The sequence below is a fragment of the Malus sylvestris genome, chromosome 9, assembly GCF_916048215.2.
Source record: "Malus sylvestris chromosome 9, drMalSylv7.2, whole genome shotgun sequence".
Taxonomy (NCBI): domain Eukaryota; kingdom Viridiplantae; phylum Streptophyta; class Magnoliopsida; order Rosales; family Rosaceae; genus Malus; species Malus sylvestris.
In genome coordinates, this window is record NC_062268.1 from 26,442,481 (window position 1) to 26,465,753 (window position 23,273).

Below are 23,273 nucleotides of genomic sequence, written 5' to 3' on the forward strand. Positions count from 1 at the left end.
TTAGCAATCAGAAAAAAAGGAAAAACCAGGGACACAAAAACAAGGTGGGCCCCCTAGGCACACCTATTATGGCTTTAAAAAAAACAATTTTTAAATAAAAATCAAAATTACCTTTATAATTGGGGGTGGGGTTTTACAATCTACCCCCCTTAAAGAAATTTCGTCCCCAAAATTTGAAATAACTGACTACACTAAAAAACTCAAAAATAGGAAGAAGAATTTACGTATAAAAAGAAATCAAGTCAGAGTGGGTGCATCAAAGAGAATACACCACACCGTCGCAAATGGTTTGCCAAATCCTCTATCATGCCTCCAAGCTCTTACTTTCTTTCCCCATCAGTGGAAAAGTAGAAACATACTTTAATGAAATATAAAGTCGAAAACACAAAATAGCTTAAGGCCAAAAGTAAGGACGTAAAATACAATATTATCAAAATAGATAGGTAAAAACATATGGGTCGAAAACTCGTGCTAAACTTAAAAACTAAAAACGGAAATACTTCCCCCAAAACATTTGTAACGTCAAAATAAATAACTAGTGACGGAAGTTAAAATATTTATACTGAAAATCCAAAATCGGAAATGAAAGTGGGTCTTGCCCAAGAATTTGAAACGTCACGTACTCCAAGAATATATGTGTTTTTGGGTTGAGCCCCAACAATAACAAATCCGTAACCACTGCTGAAGATGAGTCTTCCTGCCCACTTGCTTAACGAACCCAACGAATAAGCTATTGATATCACAGTCTGCAGCCCGCAATATCGACAACATATTGTTGTCTCGATAAGCAAGCAGTAATTTCCTGAGGGTGCACCATTTCACATGTCGTAAATTTAATCATCCGAATACCAGTTCACAATACTCATCTGCCAACCAGTGTTTCCTGTAGAAAACGTTCGTACTATGTCACAAAACTGTCGTACCCAACCAAACAAAATAAAAACTATCGTCGTAACAATTGCATCCAGCACCAAGCATCCTATTCTCCTCCGTTCTTCCAAATGTGACCAACTACTCCAGAGTTTCACAAATAAAGAACCCATTTGAAAATTGTACCTTGAGATTCAAGAGAAGTGGCTACTATGTTAATAATAGACCCAAAAGCTCGAACAAAGTAAGCAGAAAATGATAAGTCATCTTCCTCGACAAGTAGTATTTCTTAGGAGCTGTTGTAGTGCTCAAACCACTTCTCCACTTTTGCTTAGTTGCAGATTTCTAGTCAAACGGCCAAAGTTGGTGGAAAGAATAACAACTCGCAAATGATCAACCTAAAAACAAAAGAGAGTACACACATTTTGAGAAAGGTGTAAAGATTATCCAATTCTCGCCTCAACCGTGCTGTAGTGCCATCCCAGAGTGCAGCAAATAGATTTGCTATAAGTGTTTCGACATCCGCCTACTCACAACAATAAGGTTCGGAAGTGAAGCAGTGAAAAGATGCTTTGAGACAAACACATAACGTTGGAAAAGAACCGATGCGATGCCTATGAATTATAGTAAGATGGTGATACAATCTGCTGACCTTCTGTACTAAAACCTTCATCCAACTCTTACTAAAAGACCGCTTAAACCTCATGCCCACGTGCTCTCGAACCGAAGGATCCTGGTGAGAGGTAGTGGAAAGCTGGGTTGAGGCGAACACATTACATCATCGAAAAGGTCTACCAGAGTATAATATGATGGTGATGAATTGCAACAAGATAATGAGTGGTGACCATTCAATTTAGCGTGAAGATAGTGATGCAATCAGCTAATCACTTACACTACAATCTTCACCAATCTCTTACCAAAAGACAGCTTAACTACACACTTACATGGAACTGTTTCTGGTAAGTTTGGTAAGCTTGTGAAAAGGTTATGCTCCTAACATTCCTGTCCAAATTGATAAGAATTGGGTGCACACTTTCGCCAAATTGATCAATCATGAATTCCTCACTGATTGAGCGAGAAACCATGTCGAAAAGGTTGAAAGAACACTCAAGAATTTAAGGGTCAAAACAAGTCCATTAGAATCTAAAGTACAAGATGTTGGGATTTGAACTAGAAACCATGCTGAGAACAAATTTTTTTTCTTTTTCATCCTCGGTGTATTGCTCCAGCATGATTCAGTTTACATTGAGAAACAAACAAGCGAATGAAGGTGATGATGCAGAAATAGGAGTCACTGTCTATGATTATTAGATCCACTCTGCCCGTAATTCCTAGGGAATGCATGTTGCGGAGTATCGATCTAATGTTGAAAGTCATCCAACAATCCAATTCATCACTACTGAGGTACAATCCCGACACGAATTCTTGTATTTCAGCTAGAATGTGACAATTCAAATAGAGAAAGGTTAGCACAATTGCGCTGAATGGCACTAAATCTAGAAGTCCTGACATCAAAATGATGTCAAAACTGACACTTTACGAGAATAGAAGAGAATCCTAAGTATGCTCTGAACAACCCACGCTCTGATACCAATCTGATAAGCCCCGATCCCGATATTGCCCTGAATACCAGGATAGGCATGTGTTGGCCGACACCCGAGGGTGACGAAAGCCATTTATTAAGTGCAAAGGCTAAAAATAAGGAATAATTAAGACTTATAAATATAAAAGAATATGCATTTAAGAAACGTGTTCATAGCATACAACTAACCAGAATACTAAAAGAAATAATATAAAATTGAATGAACAAAGGAGCAGGTCCTACACCAAGAGGACTCGAAGATGTCGTTGCGGAAGTGCCTTGACGCTAGGATTGTATGCCTCGATTCTAAGTCCAGAATGGGGACACAAAACAAAGGTGAGGGACAAAGTTCATATATACAGTAATAATAAAATAGTTATGAAGATACTAACCCCCACAGTTTATATACAGAAAACTACTAGCATAATAAGTGATAGGTTTACTGAAAACCCTAGCATGCCAAAAACATCTCTAAAGACATATCGCGGAATAACGTCGTGGAAATCAAACATCAAACATCTCACAGATCATCTCGTAAGCACGGTGTGCTGCCAGTAAAATCACTGAATAAATATAACTCTCGGCCCTATGCCAGCACCGTGGTCTTTGCGCCCGTAGCTAGAGATTATCAACTCCCGGCCTAATGCCTGCTCCGTGTCCCTCAACCCATAGCTAGGTATTATTTCTCCCGGCCTATCTGCCAACACTAAATTCTTGCCCTAAGCGGCATAGTGTCCACTAGGTACACACAAATAGTTACGTCTCTCATAAATAACCACTTCATAGTATAAAGTCATCCATTGTCTATACTATAAAAAGGGGTTTTGAAAACATGTTCTAGCATCCTATCGTCATCCATTAGATAGTCTACTAGTTCATGGTTTTTATAGAAAATACGATATATTAAAATATAGCTCAATATAGGCCAACAATTAATTCCTCACAAAAAACGAGACGATAAACAACATTTTCCATAAACATGCTTAACATAAAATCAGTTCATAAACTCGTAAGGCATGCTATTCATTTATGCAATTAAGCTATGAAATCATGTAATTTTAGAAGAGGTCCACTCACAGATACTCCGTAGCGGCAGAGTTGTGCGGAAAAGGATTAAGGAAATCCCCACTAGCAACTTCACCTAAGCATAAAAATGTACAATTTATCAAACTACCCAACTATAAAATTTACAAAAATGGAAATGGGTCTTGGGTTTGGATTCGGATTAGGGTTTAGGTTTAGGTTAAATAGGGTTAGGACCTATTGGGTTTTGAGTTTGGATAGTTTAGGAACAAAAGGGGTGGTTTGGGCTTGAGCCCAAACCCACACAACACACATACACACACGTCAGCACATACACATGTATGCACATCACACATGCACACATGCATAGCACACACAGTACACATCATACACACACATATACACTCACATCATATTGATGCGATGAAAGTTAAGCACTCAAATTAAACCCTCTTGTTGTCAAATTGTAGTATAAATGCAAGTAGGGATAGTTCTAAACCGGGGATTATGAGGGCTTGCTAAAACCTCTAAACTTACTCAAAAACATAAAAACAAAGTTAAAAATGTTTGAATAGACTCAAGGGACTCAAAACAGATTCTAAAGACTCAAAACTGCCTAAAAACACAAACTGGGCAGATTTGACTCTAACACAATTTTGGACGAATTTAGTGTTTTGGTTTAAATCAAAACACTCAAAAACACAAACAAAACCGAAATTTAACACTTTGAAACAAGAAAGTAAAATGGGGATTTTGGTTTTGATGAATTTGAAACAAACAAACAAGTTATAAAACTAGGCAGATTGTAAGACAAATTTAAAGAATACGATGATGGATGGATTAGTTAGAGGTATGTTCTTCACACATGACACACTTGTACATGAATCGATTTCCAATTGCTTTTCAATAAACTATGATGCTCAACACCTCAGATTAACCGTGATGCACAAATTAACCCTCAGATTTTCCTTTACTCATTGAATTGGATGAATGCATGCGACAACCCAAATCATTCTCTAAAAGTCCCCTATATGAATGCATAATAGAGATACAATCAGAGATCATTACGTTCAATGAAAATCATAAGTCTTGACGAGGCAATTACAACTATGAATGCATGATACAATTGCCAAGAATTCAATTAACGCGATTGTGATAAACAACCTTCACTACTCATGAATATAAACTTGTAACGATTAGGTGAAACTCATTTATATTCTAGCATCCAATTCATGCATGAAAACTAAGTATGCATCCTTAATAAACATACAAGAATCAGTTATGAATAAAATAGATAACTGAATTGGAATCACAACTTATCAAATCACAATTGGAAGAAATCAATTCAAATCTCAAGCATGTTCATGGCTTCAAACTTCCCCCTAACTAAATAGGGGTTTAGCCACTCATAATTGCAACAAAATTAGAAAATAACAAAGTAGACATTGAAAGCAAGAATGAAGGACACCTAAAACGCTCCAAAGTTCCAAGCTTGAAACGCCAAGGACCTTTGTTTTCACCACCTTGTTGTAGCACAAGTGTCTAGGATGTGTATGGATATATGGATGGAATGGATTTGCACGGCTAAGAGATGAAAGTGTATGGATTGGTGAGATGTAGTATGGCTAGATGAATGGATGGAGGTCATGGCAAGGAAATTGTGTTTGTGAATGAAGCTCTTTTGATGGATCAAGATTCTCCTTAGGAAGGGGAATGGTGGATGTATTTATAGGCTAAGGAGAGGACCACTTCAATTCCTTGCATGTGCAGTTTGTATGGGTGTGTGATGTCCATGTTCCCCTTTACATTTGCACACACATGACCTTCATCATTTCAGCCACAAAACAAACACATTTTCTGCATTGTTTCTTCTTTACATTTACACACATGTTCTTCATCATTTCAGCCACAAATCAACCCATTTTATGCCCATGTGTGTGTCTTTCCTTTGGCCATGTGTGTGTGTTTTTCCTTTGCATTTGCACACACATGTTCTTCATTATTTCAGCCAACAATCCACCCATTTTCTGCCCATGCCGTGCCTTTCTTGTTGTGTGTGTGTTGTCTATGTAGAGTGTGTGTATGCCCTCCAACCTATGCAGTTTGCATGTGTGTAGCTGTCCATGTTTCTCTTTTGCATGTGCATTTCCACTTGCTCCAAAGCCAAATGAGTGCAATCATAACCCCATTTGCTGCTAAGTGTTGATGACAAAGCAAAACACAAAACAAGTGCCTTTACTTTCTCATTTTATTAGCCAAATCTGCTTAGCCCTTTTATGAACCTTTCAGTGTTACAATGCCCATAACTTCTTCTAGAAAAATGATATTAAGAATCCGTAAACTGTCCAGCAAATAGACACCCGTAGCTTTCCAAGTATATAAGGCTCATTCTCTCATTCATTTTGAGCTGTTCGTAACATGCTTCCAAAGTCAGCTAATCTGCACAGGCGGTTTTGACGAATTTGTTACTTAATATCTCACTTGTGCTACTTTTCTTTTCTTTGCTTGATAAATCACACAAAACACAAAAACATAGTAAATAGCTCAAAAATATAAGGAATTAACTAAGAAAAGACAAGTGAATTTTATGTAAAATATATATAAATATGAGCTTATCACATATACACATACACACGAACTAAATACACACACACACACACTCACTCACACACACACACTCACTCACTCACACACACACACACACACACTGTACACACACACACACACGTGCACCATACACACTCACACGCTTACACAAACACACACACACACACACTCACACGCTTACACACACACACACACACACACACACACACACACACACACACCCCACACAAGAACTTGCTGGAGTTCAACAGCAGGCGTTACCGGAACAAATCCTGGGAATCACCGAAAGTTATACATAGGTTAGTACCTCGAAATTTAGGTAAATTCAAACATGCAGAGCATGAAATGTTTTCCTGAGGTTTAATGAGGACCCATTCGAGCTCAGGGGACCTCAAAATTACCGAGTTCCTCTTCGGAGCTCCACATTTGAAACTGGGGTGAAGAACAAAAGGACTACAGGAGTTAGAATCTCGGATTCGAGTCCAAAAGTTATGAATTAAACCTAGGAAAATACCTGGGGTCGAATAGGAATGATTCTTGTGTAAAATCAATGACCGAAACGTCATTTTTTAGTCGGACTTCGCCGGTAAACATGGAGCTCCCCAATCAGCCCCCCCATCCAGTTATTAGATTGAACATGCATAGCCACTGCTGAGATCCTCATGCAACGCAATATCTATTTCTGGTGATTTTGTGTTGAACCAAGCCATAAGAGATGGTGGTTGTGAGTGGTGATGCTCGGGAAATTAGAGAGAGTGAGGGTGAGTTACAGAAAGCTTCAACGGGAGAGATGAGAGGGAGAGGGAGAAAGAGAGAGAGAGAGAGAGAGAGAGAGAAAGTTACGAGAGAGGTAAGGGAGAGGAGAGAGGGAATTATGTGTGTGTGTGTGTGTGTGTTAGAAATCAGAAAAAGAGGGAAAAACCAGGGACACAAAAACAAGGTGGGCCCTCTGGGCACACCTATTAAGGCCTTAAAAAATAATTTTTTAAATAAAAACTCAAAATTACCTTTATAATTAGGGGTGGGGTTTTACATTAATAGCGTAGCAAAATGTCTTTGCCGCGGAAGAAAGGAACCGTAGGCATGAAGAATGGGCTAAACAAATACAAGAAGAGATGAATGATAAGAATATGGAAAGGAACACTTCGAATTACACTCCAATGAGTAAGGCCTATTTTGATAGGAAAAGAAAAGAAATTATGACTCGACGATAGTTATTTACCTCCGACTGATAATGATGATTTTAGATATTAAATTTAAATTGTTGTAGTTTTTAAAATTAAGTTGTTGTAGTTTTTAAATATAAGTTGTAGTTTTTAAATTTAAGTTGTAGTTTTTAAATTTAAATAATAAATTATGTTTAATCCTATGACCCTTTGATGCTCTATTGAAGACGGTTTTTTATGACAAGACTAAAACGAGCTCTATAACCCTTTGGCTCTCGGTTGAAGATGATAAAAAATATGACCTTGCATTATTTATTAAAATATTAATTTTTTTGAAGGCAAGAAGGCTAAAATGAGATATACCAACCTCGATTGGAAATAACCTTGGGAATTAAAACCCCGCGGCCAAACACGAGAAGACAGCCGAGCCTGAGTTTAACAAAAGAAACCGCAAGGGAACGAAAGAGTGCGAGAAGGCAGAAGAAAATGAGCAGCGAGGCCAAAACCAGTAGCGCAACTGCCGCCGGAGGAGGAGGAGGCGGTGGTGGAAGGGGATTTAGGGCGAGGATGGAGCACTACTTGTACAGCGGTGAGAAGAAGCACGTATTTGCAGGCCTCGTTATTATCAGCGCCGTCTTTGCCGTTCCTTGGTACCTCATGAATCGAGGTTCGTATCTCTTCACTTCTCTTTCGATTTATACGCCGCTGTTTTTGGGTTCTAGTGATTACAACTACGAATTTAGTTTTTCGAATTTTCCTACCTTTTCTTGGCAACCAAACACTGGAAATGTGTAAATTGGGGATCATTTGAAATCAATTTTCCCGGAATCATTTGAAATTTGTAGCAGTTTCGTTGGTTCCTGTTAATCGATTACGCGGGTCGAGTCGCCTTGATATGTATTCAGTTAACAATTAGGTTTGGGTTACGCTATCTGAGCAGTGGAAATTTCTATTAATTTGCATTTATGAATTAATTTTTGCAATTATTCTTAAAAATTTGGGTCTCCAGTAACTTCAGTAGCATTTTGTTCTGCTCGTCTGTTGTGTGAAAAGAAAGGGCTGTTTCCCACAGCATTATGCCACTTTGATTTCACCATATTCTTGCAAAATACATGTTAACGATTTCATGGCAGTTTCTTTTGTTGATATCTGAGTGTAAAGCTTTGATTGAATGGTTATAACTCATGATGTGCCTTGCAAGAGTGATTTCAGACTCCGTTATCGGATTTTGTTTCCGTTACCTGTTGATATTGTTAACCATGTGTTTTGTTATCGGCCAAGTCTAATTCCATTTGTGTTCTCCCTCCCTGTAGGGGCAAAGCACCAATCTCATCAAGACTACTTAGAAAAAGCTGATAAGGCAAGGAGTGAAAGACTTTCTTCAGGGACACCCGCCGCTGCTAAATGATTTCACGAGTTTTATGTTGAAGGTGTGTAACTTTACTCTGGTTTTTCATAATGGTTGCAACTTGGAAGGTGCAATAGGTTTTTTTGCCTTCTTCGACCCGTTTTCCAGAAGAGTGGCTTCTCATGGTCCTTGAGGAGTAATGGTTGTTCTGTTTACTTTTGTTTTGATAAATACAAATTTACGGTTATGAGGAATCGTTATGAATAATTAGGTTGTGTTTCTTGTCATGTTGAGGTGCATCCATGATCCTTCCATGTCAGGAATTCCTTTGATTTCTAACTAGCAAGCAACAGGCTCTGTTTGTTCTCATCTGGAGCTTGCATTTTATGTAAACTTTTGGGTTAAATACTTGAGTTTCCAGACTGTTGAACCAAAACATAGAATTCCTGCATCAGTTTTATTAATTTTGTTGAATTACACTCCGAGGTGTGGGTGTCGAATTTGTTGTTCGGTTGATGTAATTGATGTTTTTAACGTTGCGAAGGGAATGGAAACTGGTTTTTTTCTCGGGAATTTTGTTCGGACAAAATTTCTCTTTCTAAACCCAATTTATAACTTTCTTTACGTTGAATCTCTGTTTTATCCCACATACAAAATGCATTTAGAAAAGAAAAAAAAAACGAAAAAGAAACCCAGCCAAGCTCACCTCATCCCACTAGAATTTAGAAGCAGTACTTCAACATCATAACAATAGAGCAATTAATAGATATCATCGAATTAAGCCAATTTGTTTGGGGCGGGCTATTCACACACCTCCATTTACCACTCAGTGAGCTTAAATCATTCAACAGGAATGACAAACAGTTTCGGCAGTCGAGGATTGGAGTAGGATTGTTTTAATGGAGGTGTTGGTATGGGGTAATCCGAGGCATTTTCATTAATTGGTTGTTTTATATTTATTTAAAAAAAAAACAAACAATATTATGTACACTAAAATAAAAGGAGTGGACTTAACCTCACAATCGGTAGGTTATGGCTTTATCTTTCTAGGCAAATGGGGGTAGAACAGAAATTTCAAGGTAAAAAGTTATATAAGTTGGAGCTTAGAAAAAGAAATGTTGGGTCCGAACAAAATTTCTCTTTTTTCCCCATCTCCATCTCCCGTCCAGATAACAGCTCAAAATTATGCGGTGTCATACTCATCAGATTGCCAAGTTCCAAGGTTAGGAAGTTAAAAGGCCACCATTTTATATCTCTGCACGGATTGCTTAAAACATAGCATTTTCCCTTCACTAACATTATCTGGAACTCCGCCTGTGTAAGTTTATCTTACATTGCCGGTCCCAACCCCGGGTAAAGGAGGAGGGGGAATGCGTCAGGTAGTCGACAGCCGGCACTTCACAGTTACGTCGAATCCTTATGAAAATGAATCCAGAACGAAATCGCGCTAAAGCTAAGGCGTCACCCGTAAGTGGCGCGCTGTGTGGTCCGAGCACAGTGATAAGTGAGCAAGGGTCGCTGTATCTCCATCGGCACCCGGATGCAGTGTTAAATGAGCAAGGGGGCCATAGAAACTTCTTTTCGAACGACTCCACTTAAAGTTGTTTGGGAGCATATGCTCCTATCAACTTTACACAGGACACACAAAAGAAGTACTTTGATCCTATTGGATGGGGGAGGGTGAAGAAGCTAGGACAAAAGGGTAGAGTTCAAGAGAGTAGAATGCGTTTAGGAACGTGGAATATAGGAACCTTAACGGGAAAATCTATGGAAGTAGTGGAAGTTATGGTGAGGAGAAGGATAAATATTATGTGCCTACAAGAAACTAAGTGGGTTGGTCTTAAGGCAAATGATCTAGAAAACTCAGGGTTTAAACTTTGGTATTCGGGCACAAGTAGAACGAGAAACGGTGTTGGCATCATCGTGGACAAGACCTTAACACAAGATGTTGTAGATGTCAAAAGGGTAGGAGATAGAATCATGGCAATCAAGATTGTAATAGGACAAGAACTCATCAATGTCATTAGTGCGTACACACCTCAAGTAGGGTTGGATACGAGTTCGAAGGAGAAATTTTTGGAAGACCTTGGAGACTTGGTGCAAGGAATTGCCCAGACGGAGAAGTTATTTATAGGAGGAGATTTAAATGGACACGTGGGCAGGGAGACAGGTAACTATAGAGGTTTTCATGGTGGCCATGGTTTTGGGGAGAGAAACGAGGATGGGGAAGCTATCTTGGATTTTGCAATGGCATATGATCTCTTCTTAGCCAACACCTTCTTTAAGAAGAAAGAAGAACATGTGATCACTTATAAGAGTGGGTCGTCAAAAACACAAATAGATTTTCTTCTAATGAGGAAAAGGGATCGTATAACTTGTAAGGATTGCAAAGTTATACTGGGAGAGAGCTTGGCTAATCAACATCGCTTGTTGGTGATGGGTGTACATATCAAAAGAGTGAGAAAAAAGAACAAGACTTGGAAGTGCCCAAGGACTAGATGGTGGAATCTAAAAGGAGAAAAACAAGCCATTTTCAAAGAGAAAGTAATCACCCAGTGTGGGTGGGATAGAGAGGGGGAAGCTAGCCAAATGTGGGATTCCATGGCTAGTTGTATCCGAAAAGTAGCAAAAGAGGTATTAGGAGAGTCCAAGGGCTTTGCCCCACACCAAAAGGAATCTTGGTGGTGGAATGAGGAGGTACAAACAAAGGTGAAGGCTAAGAAGGAATGTTGTAAAGCCTTATACAAGGACAGGACCGATGAAAATGGTGAAAGGTATAGAAGAGCAAAGCAAGAGGCGAAGAAAGCTGTGAGAGAAGCTAAGTTAGCGGCTTATGACGACATGTATAAGCGACTAGATACCAAAGAAGGAGAGTTGGATATCTATAAACTAGCTAGAGCAAGGGAAAAGAAGACAAGGGACCTAAATCAAGTGAGATGCATCAAGGATGAGGATGGAAAGGTTCTTGCTACAGAGAATGCGGTCAAAGACAGATGGAGAGGTTATTTTCATAATCTTTTCAATGAAGGACATGAAAGGAGTACTTCTTTATGGGAGTTGAGTAACTCAGAAGAGTGTAGAAACTACTCCTTTTATCGTCGAATCAGGAAAGAAGAAGTGGTTGTAGCTTTGAAGAAGATGAAGCATAGAAAAGCAGTGGGCCCAAACGATATACCGATAGAGACAGGTATAGCATGGCTCACTGACATTTTCAATAGGATTTTGAAAACGAAGAAGATGCCAACTGAGTGGCGAAAGAGCACTTTGGTGCCTATTTACAAGAATAAGGGCGACGTACAAAATTGCATGAACTATAGGGGTATTAAGCTAATGAGCCATACAATGAAGCTCTGGGAGAGAGTCATTGAGCATAGATTGAGGCAAGAGACACGGGTTTCGGACAACCAATTCGGGTTCATGCCAGGGCGCTCAACCATGGAGGCAATCTATCTCTTACGAAGATTGATGGAAAGATATATAGATGGGAAAAAGGATTTACACATGGTCTTTATAGATTTGGAAAAAGCGTATGATAGGGTCCCAAAAGACATTCTTTGGAGGATTTTAGAGAAGAAAGGAGTACGAGTAGCATATATCCAAGCTATAAAGGATATGTATGAAGGAGCAAAGACTGCCGTAAGAACTCATGAAGGACAAACCGAAAGCTTCCCCATAACTGTAGGATTACATCAAGGCTCATCCTTAAGTCCTTACCTTTTTGCGTTGGTAATGGATGAGTTAACAGGACATATTCAAGATGATATTCCTTGGTGTATGCTTTTCGCAGACGATATAGTGTTGATAGATGAAACTCAGGAATGGGTAAATGCGAAGCTTAACCTTTGGAGAGAAATGTTGGAATCTAAAGGTCTTCGCCTAAGCCGATCAAAGACAGAATATATGGAGTTCAAGTTCAGTGCAAATGGAGGCCAAAATGAGTTAGGGGTGAGGATCGGAGATTAGGAAATACCAAAGAGCGATCGTTTTCGCTACTTAGGATCTATCTTGCAAAAGAACGGAGAATTAGATGGAGATCTCAACCATAGAATACAAGTTGGATGGATGAAGTGGAAGAGTGCATCCGGCGTGTTGTGTGACCGCTGTATGCCACTGAAGCTCAAAGGAAAATTTTATAGGACAACAATAAGGCCGGCGATGTTATATGGCACAGAATGTTGGGCGGTGAAGCATCAACACGTACACAAAATGGGTGTAGCGGAGATGAGGATGCTTCGTTGGATGTGTGGGCACACGAGAAAGGATAAGATTAGGAATGAGGATATCCGAGGTAAAGTAGGAGTAGCCGAAATTGTAGGAAAATTGAGAGAAAATCGGTTAAGGTGGTTTGGACATGTGCAAAGAAGGCCTACTGACGCTCCTGTTAGAAGATGCGACTACGGGACAGAGGTTCAGGGCCGGAGGGGTAGAGGAAGACCTAGGAAAATTTTGGAAGAGACTCTAAGAAAAGACTTAGAGTATTTGGAGCTAACGGAGGACATGACACAGGACCGAGCACAATGGCGTTCTAAGATTCATATAGCCGACCCCACTCAGTGAAGAAGGCTTTGGTGTATTTAACATAATACATTGAAATGAAGCAAAACTTATTTATTGATATCTCCGATAAGTTACAAATATGTACCTATACATGAGTCAAAATAAACAAACAAGAGGGAGCCTTCACAAAGGTTGCTTAGGAGAAGTCTCAGCAGTCGGTAGAGCCCCAGAAAGAGAAGGCACCGGAAGGGGATCATTCGGAGCCTTAGTACTGGACAGAACCCTAGAAGGATGAGGCATCGAAGGTTGATCATTTGGAGCTTCAGTACGCGGTACAGCCCTAGAAGACGAAGGCAATAAATGCCTTTGGAACAAACCCACAAACCGCTGATGATGAAGTAAAACCTGACCATCAGATTCCTTCATCTGGTCAAGCTTCCTCTTCATGTTTGTAGCATAGTCATGTGCGAGCCGGTGCAACTGTTTATTCTCATGTTTGAGCCATCTAATCTCTTGTTTGAGACTCATCACTTTAGCGCCAATGATTCAACTTGGCGGGTTCGAGCAAATAGGCGCTGGGCCATATTAGACACAGAACCTGCACACTGAACACTTAGAGCCAGAGAATCCTTAACAGCCAACTCATCAGACCATTTGAAAAGTAGTCTGTTATCTTTGGGAGTGAGAAAGTTCCTGGCCACCACCGCAGCAATCATATCATTCTTCATCACGGAATCCCCAACAGTAAGCGGACCAGTAGGGGATAAGAAGGATGGGTGCCATATGTTGTCTGGAGAAGGCGTGGCTGCCTCTTCAACGAGGTTCAAGTCAAAACGACGGTCGGAGGGGCCAGACATTTTCAAAGGTGTTGAAGAAAGAAGAGGTCGGACAAATCAAGATCTTAGAAGTGCAAGAAGGGAGCTTCTACTGGTGAAGATTCAAGTGTGCTTTGGAACTTAATGCCAGCCTCTATAAAAATCTGCACTCGACAGAGCTTCAGAAATCGAAGAGGCGCCTGCCCACAAATCGAATAGGCGTTTGCTTTCTCAAAAGCTGGGCTGCTCAAAGACCACGAAGGCCGATCTCAGAAATCGAAGAAGCGCTTGCTTTCTCAAAAACTGGGCTGCTCAGAGACCACGAGGGTCAATCTCAGAAATCGAAGAGGCACCTGCTTTTTTCAACCTTGTCAGCACCTGTCACATGCACACTCAGCTTTGCTGAAATTACGGGCATTCTGTTGAAGATTTCTGGTGAAGTAGAAAGCACGTGAATCTTACTGTTCAATCATCCACTTTCCACACGCACCATCAGCTCATGGGTACCATAGATAACTTTGCCAAAGATCTCTGACAAAGTTTAGACACGTGAAGCTTGCAGCTCCCACTACATCGCTATGACCAAGAAGGGTAAAAGAATAGCAAAGAAACAGCACTAACAAAGTTTAGATACATAAATTTTGAAGGTCTAGCTACCATATTATTATCTACAAGGGTAAAGGAACAGCACCGCTGCTGGATAATTGGAAAGTCCTTATGTGTCAACCTCTGTGCTCTGTGGCAAGGTAGACTAGCAAACATGCCCAACCTTTACTTACATTCGAGAAAACACTCCCAACAAGATTGCTTGCTCCAAAATCGAAGAGGTACCGTCCTCCGAATCTCGAGAGCCAGACTCCCAACATGATTACTTTCTCAAAAATCGAAGAGACACCGCTCTCCGAATCTCGAGAGCTAGACTCCCAGCAGGATTGCTCTCTTAAAAATCGAAGAGGCACCGTTTTTCGAATCTCGAGAGCCAGATCTCCGACAGGATTGCTTGTACGAAAACCGTAGAGGCATCGCTTTCTCAATTTCGAAAGTCAGATCTCCTTGGATAAAGCTTGTCTGTAATCTTCACACGCAACATCAGCTTTCCAGATACCACAGACCACTTTTTCAAAGTGCTCTGACACATGTGAAGCTGGCAGCTCCCACTACCGTGCTATGACCAAGCAGGGTAAAGGAATAACATTACTACTTGTTGTTAGGGAAACTTCTATATATGTCGACCTCCATCCTCAACGGATAGGCAGACCTGCAAAAATGCTCAACCCTTCCTCATATCTGAGAGGGCACTCCCAACGAAGCCTCTCGAAATACTCAGCTTTCTTTCCCCCTGATAATACCTCTGCAAACAAGCTACACCAGAGCAAGAATATCTCATATCATCAGGGTTAAAAGCAAGAGTATCCCATATCATGCTTTTTCCCTGTCTTTTCCTTTGGCCTTGTTCTTACCTGCAAGACAAGGAGAAAGAGAGCAATCAGTCAGCACTTGGAATCAAGCTTCCAGTCAGGAATTGACTGCCTGGAACCCCTTACCTGATTACTTACCTGGCATTGCTCTCGAGTACCCATCTTCAACATCTTATGCTTCCAGAGAAGATACCACATTTGTCTGAGGAACAGATAGGGAAAGTGAGAAGGATACAAGGAAGCATGTGGAGACAAGCGTAATAGAACACGTGCCGATACATCCACTACTTTGTCAACAGCAAAAGTATCCCATATCAGCAGGGTCGAACGTACTCTAGATTTGATGGACGTGTTTTGACCCTCAAATTCTTCAGTCGGCCTTATACTCTGGAGGAAACCAGAAAATCCTCCAACCCAGTTCAAGAATAAGTCTGTGGAAAGTTACTTCTTCAAAAGCAAAAGTATCTCATATCATCTATTCTCCTTTTCTTCTCTTTATCCTTCATGCTGCCTGCAAGATAGGGAGAATGAGAACAATCAGCCGGAACTCGAAATCAAACTTCTGATCTTGGACTGATTGCTTGGAGCTCTGATTGCTTACCTTGTCTGTCACCTCTTTCAGCAGATCCCCTAGCTCGGCGACTTAGGGGACTCCTACTACATGGTTTGTATCGCACTTGACCAAGCCTGAAACTACAAGTAAGCTTCAAGTGAAATTGATACATTACCTTATGCATCTCCACCAATTAAAGATACCACCCCTGGATGGAGGAAGCGTACTTCCAGAGAAGATGCCACATCTACCTATGCGACAGTTAAGGCAAGTGAAGACAAGAGCCTGCACCTATGTCATTTGTACTAAATCATTCACTTGTACTCACTAAATGAGAGTTTGAACCTATGTACTTGCGTAAACCCTTCACAATTAATGAGAACTCCTCTACTCCGTGGACGTAGCCAATCTGGGTGAACCACATACATCTTGTATTTGCTTTCCTTTCTCTATCCATTTATATACTTATCCACACTAATGACCAGAGCAATCTAGCGAAGATCACAAACTTAATACTCTATGTTGTACCAAATTCCTCACTAATTTTGAGCATCAACAATCCTTAAGTCCTTACCTTTTTGCGTTGGTAATGGATGAGTTAACAGGACATATTCAAGATGATATTCCTTGGTGTATGCTTTTCACAGACGATATAGTGTTGATAGATGAAACTCAGGAGGAGTAAATGCGAAGCTTAACTTTTGGAGAGAAGTGTTGGAATCTAAAGGTCTTCGCCTAAGCCGATCAAAGACAGAATATATGGAGTGCAAATTCATTGCAAATGGAGGCCAAAATAAGTTAGGGGTGAGGATCGGAGATCAGGAAATACCAAAGAGCGATCGTTTTCGCTACCTAGGATCTATCTTGCAAAAGAAAAGAGAATTAGATGGAGATCTCAACCATAGAATACAAACTGGATGGATGAAGTGGAAGAGTGCTTCCGGCGTGTTGTGTAACCGTCGTAAGCCACTAAAGCTCAAGGGAAAATTTTATAGGACGGCAATAAGGCCGGCGATGCTGTATGGCACAGAATGTTGGGCGATGAAGCATCAACACGTACACAAAATGGGTTTAGACATGTACAAAGAAGGCCTACTGACGCTCCGGTTCGAAGATGGGACTACGGGATAGAGGTTCAGGGCCGAAGGGGTAGAGGTAGACCTAGGAAAACTTTGGAAGAGACCCTAAGAAAAGACTTAGAGTACTTGGATCTAACGGAGAATATGACACAAAACCGCGCGCAATGGCGTTCTAGGATTCATATAACCGACCCCACTTAGTGGGAAAAGGCTTTGTTGTTGTTGTTGTTATAACATTATCTGGATGCTTGTGACTCCAGAATTTTCTGTTGCCCTGCACTTACGACGCTTTCCTCTTTCGTTTTCCGGTCTCCGGTCTCCATCCTTGTTAATCAAGACCAGGGAAAACAGTCGTGTACCTGGACTTTCGATTAATAAGAGAAACGTACATAGAGAATAGCAATAAATTGAATTTTCCATTATCCTTGATTGAGGTTTAATTTTACATCTATAGTGGCATCAGTCTTCGATACTTGAAGAACCACACAAATGCAGCAAATATGCAAAAGCCAGTTACTCCTGTAATTATAAGTACCCACTTAAATGCAGCAGGCTCATCAAACATCGGTATTGTGAAGTTCATCCCAAAGATCCCGGCCACAACCCCAAATATCGCAACAACAAACGTCGCAGTTGTGAGCAGTAGCTCGAATTGAATCAGCTGGTTTCGAACGTTATCCTGACAGAAAACCTTTCTTTTGTTAAATTTATGTTCCCCCAATACAAACAAAATTTGAGGAAACTAGGGCAGAAATTAAACATCCAACATCTTTGTTATCTTCGGCCAAGGAGCAGCAGAGTTAAATGACTAAGAACAGATAGAGAGTTGCTCAACAATTTCAAGTATACAACCCTCCTACATTCTGAGGAAACGTTTCAGTAAATAATTGCCTCAAACGGAAATATTTGTAATACTCAATGTGTGTGTCTCCGTGTTTTTTTTCCTCTCTTCCTAGGTTCAGGTTACGTTGAACAATGTTTTAGGCAATATTGAGAGACGTTTATCCGCATGAAAAAATTAAATAAATAAACAAGGTACGCACCAGTTGAATGTTAATGAAATCTTCAGTGTCGTCAATGTACTCTTTCAACTGAGACATGGCAGAGAAATGATATAAGCTTGTAACCTTGTCAAGTCAATATGACAAGGGAATGATTAGATTTAGTCATTGATATATATAGTAGTATCAAGTTCAATTAAACAAGTCCTATACTTACCGATGTCAGCTTATTCAGGGTGCTATCGATGACGACGAAGTATGCTTCCAGCAACATCTCAAGCTCTTCTATACTCTCTGTAGCACTATCTGAACTCCTCATGCTTTCATGTCTACTCCTTGCAATGCTGAGGCTTTTCTCAAGCTTTCGGCCATCGGGAGGTGAAGATACAGGAGAAACAGGAGCAGAAAGAGATGCACCATCAGTAGATATGTACCCCATCATAGATTGATCGCCATAAAATGCCGACTCCATGCGACTTTTCTTCTCAGTCAGGTACATCTCAGCCATATCTCCATCATCATCCATGAGCTGCTCTATTTCATCACGAACCTAAACAGAGGCAACTCAAACATCGGAATGCAGTTTTGGTGACATTTGGTGGCTTAAGCATGATGAAGCTAATAAGTGAGATAAAGATAAAGATAAAGATGCAATACCTTCTGAACTCTCCGAGTCAAGGCAACAAGTCTGCTTTTCAAACGACGAGCACGTTCCAAGTTCAGTGTACTGATCTTGGACGTGAGCTCGTCCAGTAATGGATATGCTTCAATTTCTAATTCGGCTGCCTATACAATACACCATTAATAAATGAGTCGCTAACTCGGAGAATGTTTAGCCACCAAGGAGTCAAGGACACGATCCAAGTTCATACTTCAAACTACAGATGGTGTCTTCCAAAATTGTGTAGAGCATTAATGATCAGTGAGCATACTGGAAATATAACAAATCCATGTAAACAGAGGACAGTAAGTCCGCTGAACACTAAAGCTAGAAACTGAGAAACAAAAACAAGTAGTTTTGTTTTGACAAAAACAGCTCTCCAAGCAGAAAAATAGCAATAATTGGCATTTCTTGAACTCTGAAAGATTAAAAACGATGCAAAAAATTGAAAAAATAAAACATCAACGTACAAATGAATGCAATATCTCTTTTGGCGAAATGGAAATTGCTGTAATCAACAACATTAAACAAAGGAACTTTGTAATTAATAGCATCCATCAACGTTTGGTATATTACTCCCTGTGGCATTTCCCCAAGTTTGCAACTCTAAATTCTTAAGAGTGCTGAAATATATCTAAAAGGAGATGCTAAACGTTGAACTACAAGTAAAATACAGGGGGACAAATGAATAACTCATTTCTTGTTTCCCAACTAAGTCTGCACTGTCTCGTGCCCACTTACCAATACTAGAGAAGGGTGGTGCTGATTTAATTTGAAAAGGCTCACTCGACCTCCCGTAACTTACTAATTATTTATAAAAACGTGAGCAGTAATTGCATAACTACAAGTAACAGGTACATCAGGCATGATAATTATTTGGTCCTATAATCCCATCGTGGACTTGCAAAAAGATACAAGTTGTGTTATTAATTCAGATACCACAGCAGATATTTTTCTACTTAATTCCAATATGATCACATAAGTATACATGGATTGTAGAAGGATAACCAAACAAAACAACTGTGAATAAATGGAACACTATTTTGATGACCATAATCATACAAAGAGTCAACAGCAAAAGATTATTCAAGTCATCATTGGTTTTCACTGTCTAAAGCCTCGTGTTTTCATTTTGAAACAACGCACCACAGATAGCGCTATGTTGAGTGCCTGATGAATAAAATGTAAGGCACACAAGGTCCTCAAAGTAACAAGCACCAAGTGCTTAGCTCCAATCATCACGAAAAAAAATTTAAGCACATAACCGGCTGTGGCAATTCGGCAAGTATCATTATCAGTCACCAATAAGGCACCAACCTCAAAACTATATCCATCGTTATGTAATGGACTGTCTTTACAAGTTCACTGACTTTCGGTATCCTCAGCAACTTCATCTCTTCAACTAGTGAACGAGTACAACCATAATATTGTTTGGCATCCAGTAGAGACAAAGAAAAGCAGAAAAAACAATAACAAAAAACAAAAACTTTATCTTAAATAATAACAATCTTTGGTATTACAATAATACCTGGACAAAAGGGTACACAGAACCCTTGACCTATCACTGTAAAATAAAAGGCTAGCAGAAGTATGATTCAACATAACCTAGTATCCCACTAAAACAGAGAACATTTTTGCATTCGACGGACAGCACCATATTTCAATGACCAAACATGATATATAACGTAAAAGACTGACGATATATACTTGAGCAACGTAAAAGACTGACCCTAAATACTTGAGCTAAACAAAATGTGACAGATATGGTTATTTTGGCATGCACTCAACTGTTCTGTAATTTCATAGTTATCCATTAAAACACCTATAATGCAGAATCCGATCAATTTTTAGAAGGAAAATTTATCCAAATACTTTTAGAAATATGCACTCAAGGAAATAGTCATCATCCACATCTAGTAATAAGGAGAGATAGTGAACCTAAATTCTTGTGCTCTTTTAAATACCTGAGAATCAAGAAATGTACAGGCAGCCTCAAGAGCAACTTCTAAAGCCCTAAACTCAAAGGGCAAATAATCAGGAGATGTGCTCCCAAACACACTATCAAAATTTCTATTTCCCCTCTGCCGATTTAAGTCAGAACCATCAGACTGCCAAACATCACCTACTCCATTTGTTGTTAATCTTCTCTGAAGCTCCACCACATACTGTAATACATAGCTATCAAGGGAATTCAAAAGTAGAACCTCATCGGCCGTAATAATACATCGAATCTGCTCTAGATTAACCACAATAGCTTTCTCTCTTCCAAGGATGGTTGAAGGATAAACAAATAGAGGATCAAGCAGCCGTAGGTCACGGGCAGGAAGATCACAACGACGCATCATAGTGAACTTATCAACCTCAATGATCTGAGAATTGCCAGACGTATCAACGCGAATCCAGGACCGAAGACCCTGGCCCCGCTTCTTCAGCCCCAGAACATCCACACTTTGAAAAGGTTGCCTTCCAAGTGCAGATGGTCGATAAGATGCTTCGCGAAGGTTTACAGCTGAAGCAGGTTTTGGGACTTTTGGTGGAAGCAGCCTCTCTTTGAGGTCCTCCATTACCTATGAGCTCTCAGTGCTGCAACATTAAAAACGAAAAAAACTTTAATTGCAATATTACACTTGTCTATATACATACAAGTACCGGGACCAATGATTGCCAGGTTTTCTTGATTGAACAAAGGGAAACAAATTCCTCACGCCCATTTCGGTCCCAGAAATACACAGAGGTGTGAGGAAACCATTTCCGCCATAAACGAAAGCACTTTCATTCTATAGTTCGTGTCTGCTAGATATGATAATTATCTGCTGAAAGATTATGAAAAATACAGAAACCCAATTAATAAAACATCATCAAAATTCCAAGAGAATAAATTATGGAATATAAGCATATGATTCAACAAAACCAAAACCATACATGGAAATCCAATACCAAAACTTGAAGAACTCCAATCCCAATCCCAATCCCATCCTAGTTCCACCAAAACAAAAACGAAAGCATCAGCAATCCAAAAGTTACAAGCTTGGCTCAAAGTCCACAATCCCAGTTTCCACAATATAAAAACACATAAACGGCATACCCAGATAAAATCTTGGTTACTGCTAACAGCTGGTGGTTTTTGATGATCGTCAGCAGCTCAGCTCACAACTGAACAATTCTTGTGGACAAAATTGAAGAATCGATTGACCTGGATAAGAATCCCAGCCCTAGATTCAGGAATCGAGAGGATTTCGGCATGCCCAACCAAGCTGCTAATTGAAATTCGCGGCGGGCGTATCAGGTGGGTTGTCTACTGGTTCGTTGGAGGAGGAACCAAAAGAATCACGGGAAGGGTAATGTCCTGGAAACAAATTCCTGTACTTTCAAAAGGTTTAATAATAAGGAAAACTTAATGAAAAAACAAAGCTTGAAAATTTTGAGTTTTACGATAAGGATAAAATAAAAGGTAAAATGAATAGTACCAGGATTGACTTTTTAGTGTAAAAATATGGGTTTTCGTTAAAATAAACAGTACTAGGAACTTTTTGTTAAAGTTTCCTTAATAATAATTAATTTAGGTTGATTTTAATGTAGTTCAAATTCATCTTTGGCAAAAATCAAACATAAGATGACACACCCCGTCCCGAATGAGGGCATGCTGGCTCCGGTTGATTCCTTATTTCACCTGTTATATTGATGCATCCATATTCTGTTTTTGACATTATGGCATGACATACTTTCTGGTTTTGATAAAGATTGATGATTTGAGATATTTGAAGGTATATGCTATTATGTTATTTTCTGGGAAAATATACAAGTTTTACAACGAGGGGTTAGAAATGTTTTAAATGAAATGTTTTTGAAAAACTTTGTTTTTGCGCCCCTCCAGGTTCTAGATAGCAGAGCTTTGGTGGCCACAAGGAATCCAACGGTGTTCTAACAGAATTCACAAAAGTAGGACTCACCCTCGGGTGTTTCATCTTAGTAATTGTATTTTTAAAGCTTCCGAACTGTGTAAATGGTTACGTCACTCTCACGTGACGGCCAGCATGCCCTCCTTCGGAACGGGGTGTGTCAGTTCTCTCACTTACAAGTGAAGAGGAATACCACTAAACTGAAGTACTAAATGACAATTAATGTAGGTTTTGATTTGTACAATAGTAGAAAAGAATGTAAGTGAGTCGAGACGGCTAACGTGGGTTTGTAATTAAGTAGGTCGTGGTTGGTCATAGTGGAGTCTAAGTTGGGTGGGTAAAAGTGGGGTGCAAGGTTCCATCAAACACGCTCTATGCTACTCGAGTTGTTCACGTCAGGAATTTCCGTCGGGGACGTTTCCTGGCCGACGAGCGCACAGCTCCTCGGGAGGTTGGCGCCGGTTGAGGGCTACTGTCGGGCTTCTGCTTCACTGTCGGGCTTTGCCGGGCAAGGCTCGTCGGGCAAGGCTTATCGGGCAAGACTCGTCAGGCACGGCTTGTCGGGCAAGGCTGGAAGAGAAGGACGACGTTAACTTTGAGAGGTGCCTTTGTGGGGCCTTAGGTGTAGGCCTTGAGGCTCACAATCAAGATTAACTTTTAAGTACTCAGGCGTGCCACTGCCATCTTTAGCATGGCAAATGTAAAATGGATGTCGCGTTTTAGTTGTATATATATATATATACCCGAGAAACCG

At 40.0% G+C, this 23,273-nt stretch overlaps 2 protein-coding genes across 10 annotated transcripts; one reads left to right on the forward strand and one right to left on the reverse strand.

Moving 5' to 3' along the window:
- Nucleotides 1-7,635: 7,635 nt before the first annotated feature.
- Nucleotides 7,636-9,039, forward strand: LOC126633689 (uncharacterized). The gene is made up of 2 exons (XM_050304262.1): nucleotides 7,636-7,915; nucleotides 8,562-9,039. Exons 1-2 carry the CDS (start codon nucleotides 7,735-7,737, stop codon nucleotides 8,654-8,656), a joined length of 276 nt encoding a protein of 91 aa, XP_050160219.1. The 5' UTR covers nucleotides 7,636-7,734; the 3' UTR covers nucleotides 8,657-9,039.
- An 8,316-nt stretch (nucleotides 9,040-17,355) lies between these two features.
- LOC126582072 (magnesium transporter MRS2-1-like) lies at nucleotides 17,356-21,977 on the reverse strand. 9 transcript variants are annotated; one of them, XM_050246055.1, is made up of 8 exons: nucleotides 21,706-21,977; nucleotides 21,543-21,596; nucleotides 21,326-21,430; nucleotides 20,585-21,203; nucleotides 18,617-18,745; nucleotides 18,177-18,509; nucleotides 18,002-18,085; nucleotides 17,356-17,637 (listed from the first exon to the last, which is right to left on the reverse strand). In XM_050246055.1, the coding sequence occupies exons 4-8, from the start codon at nucleotides 21,182-21,184 to the stop codon at nucleotides 17,407-17,409; spliced, it is 1,377 nt and encodes a 458-aa protein (XP_050102012.1). In that variant the 5' UTR covers nucleotides 21,185-21,203; nucleotides 21,326-21,430; nucleotides 21,543-21,596; nucleotides 21,706-21,977; the 3' UTR covers nucleotides 17,356-17,406. The 9 variants fall into 9 exon arrangements, with proteins under 9 accessions (XP_050102012.1, XP_050102011.1, XP_050102017.1 ...); XM_050246054.1 differs by having other exon boundaries at nucleotides 21,326-21,433; XM_050246060.1 differs by lacking the exon at nucleotides 21,543-21,596.
- Nucleotides 21,978-23,273: the final 1,296 nt, after the last annotated feature.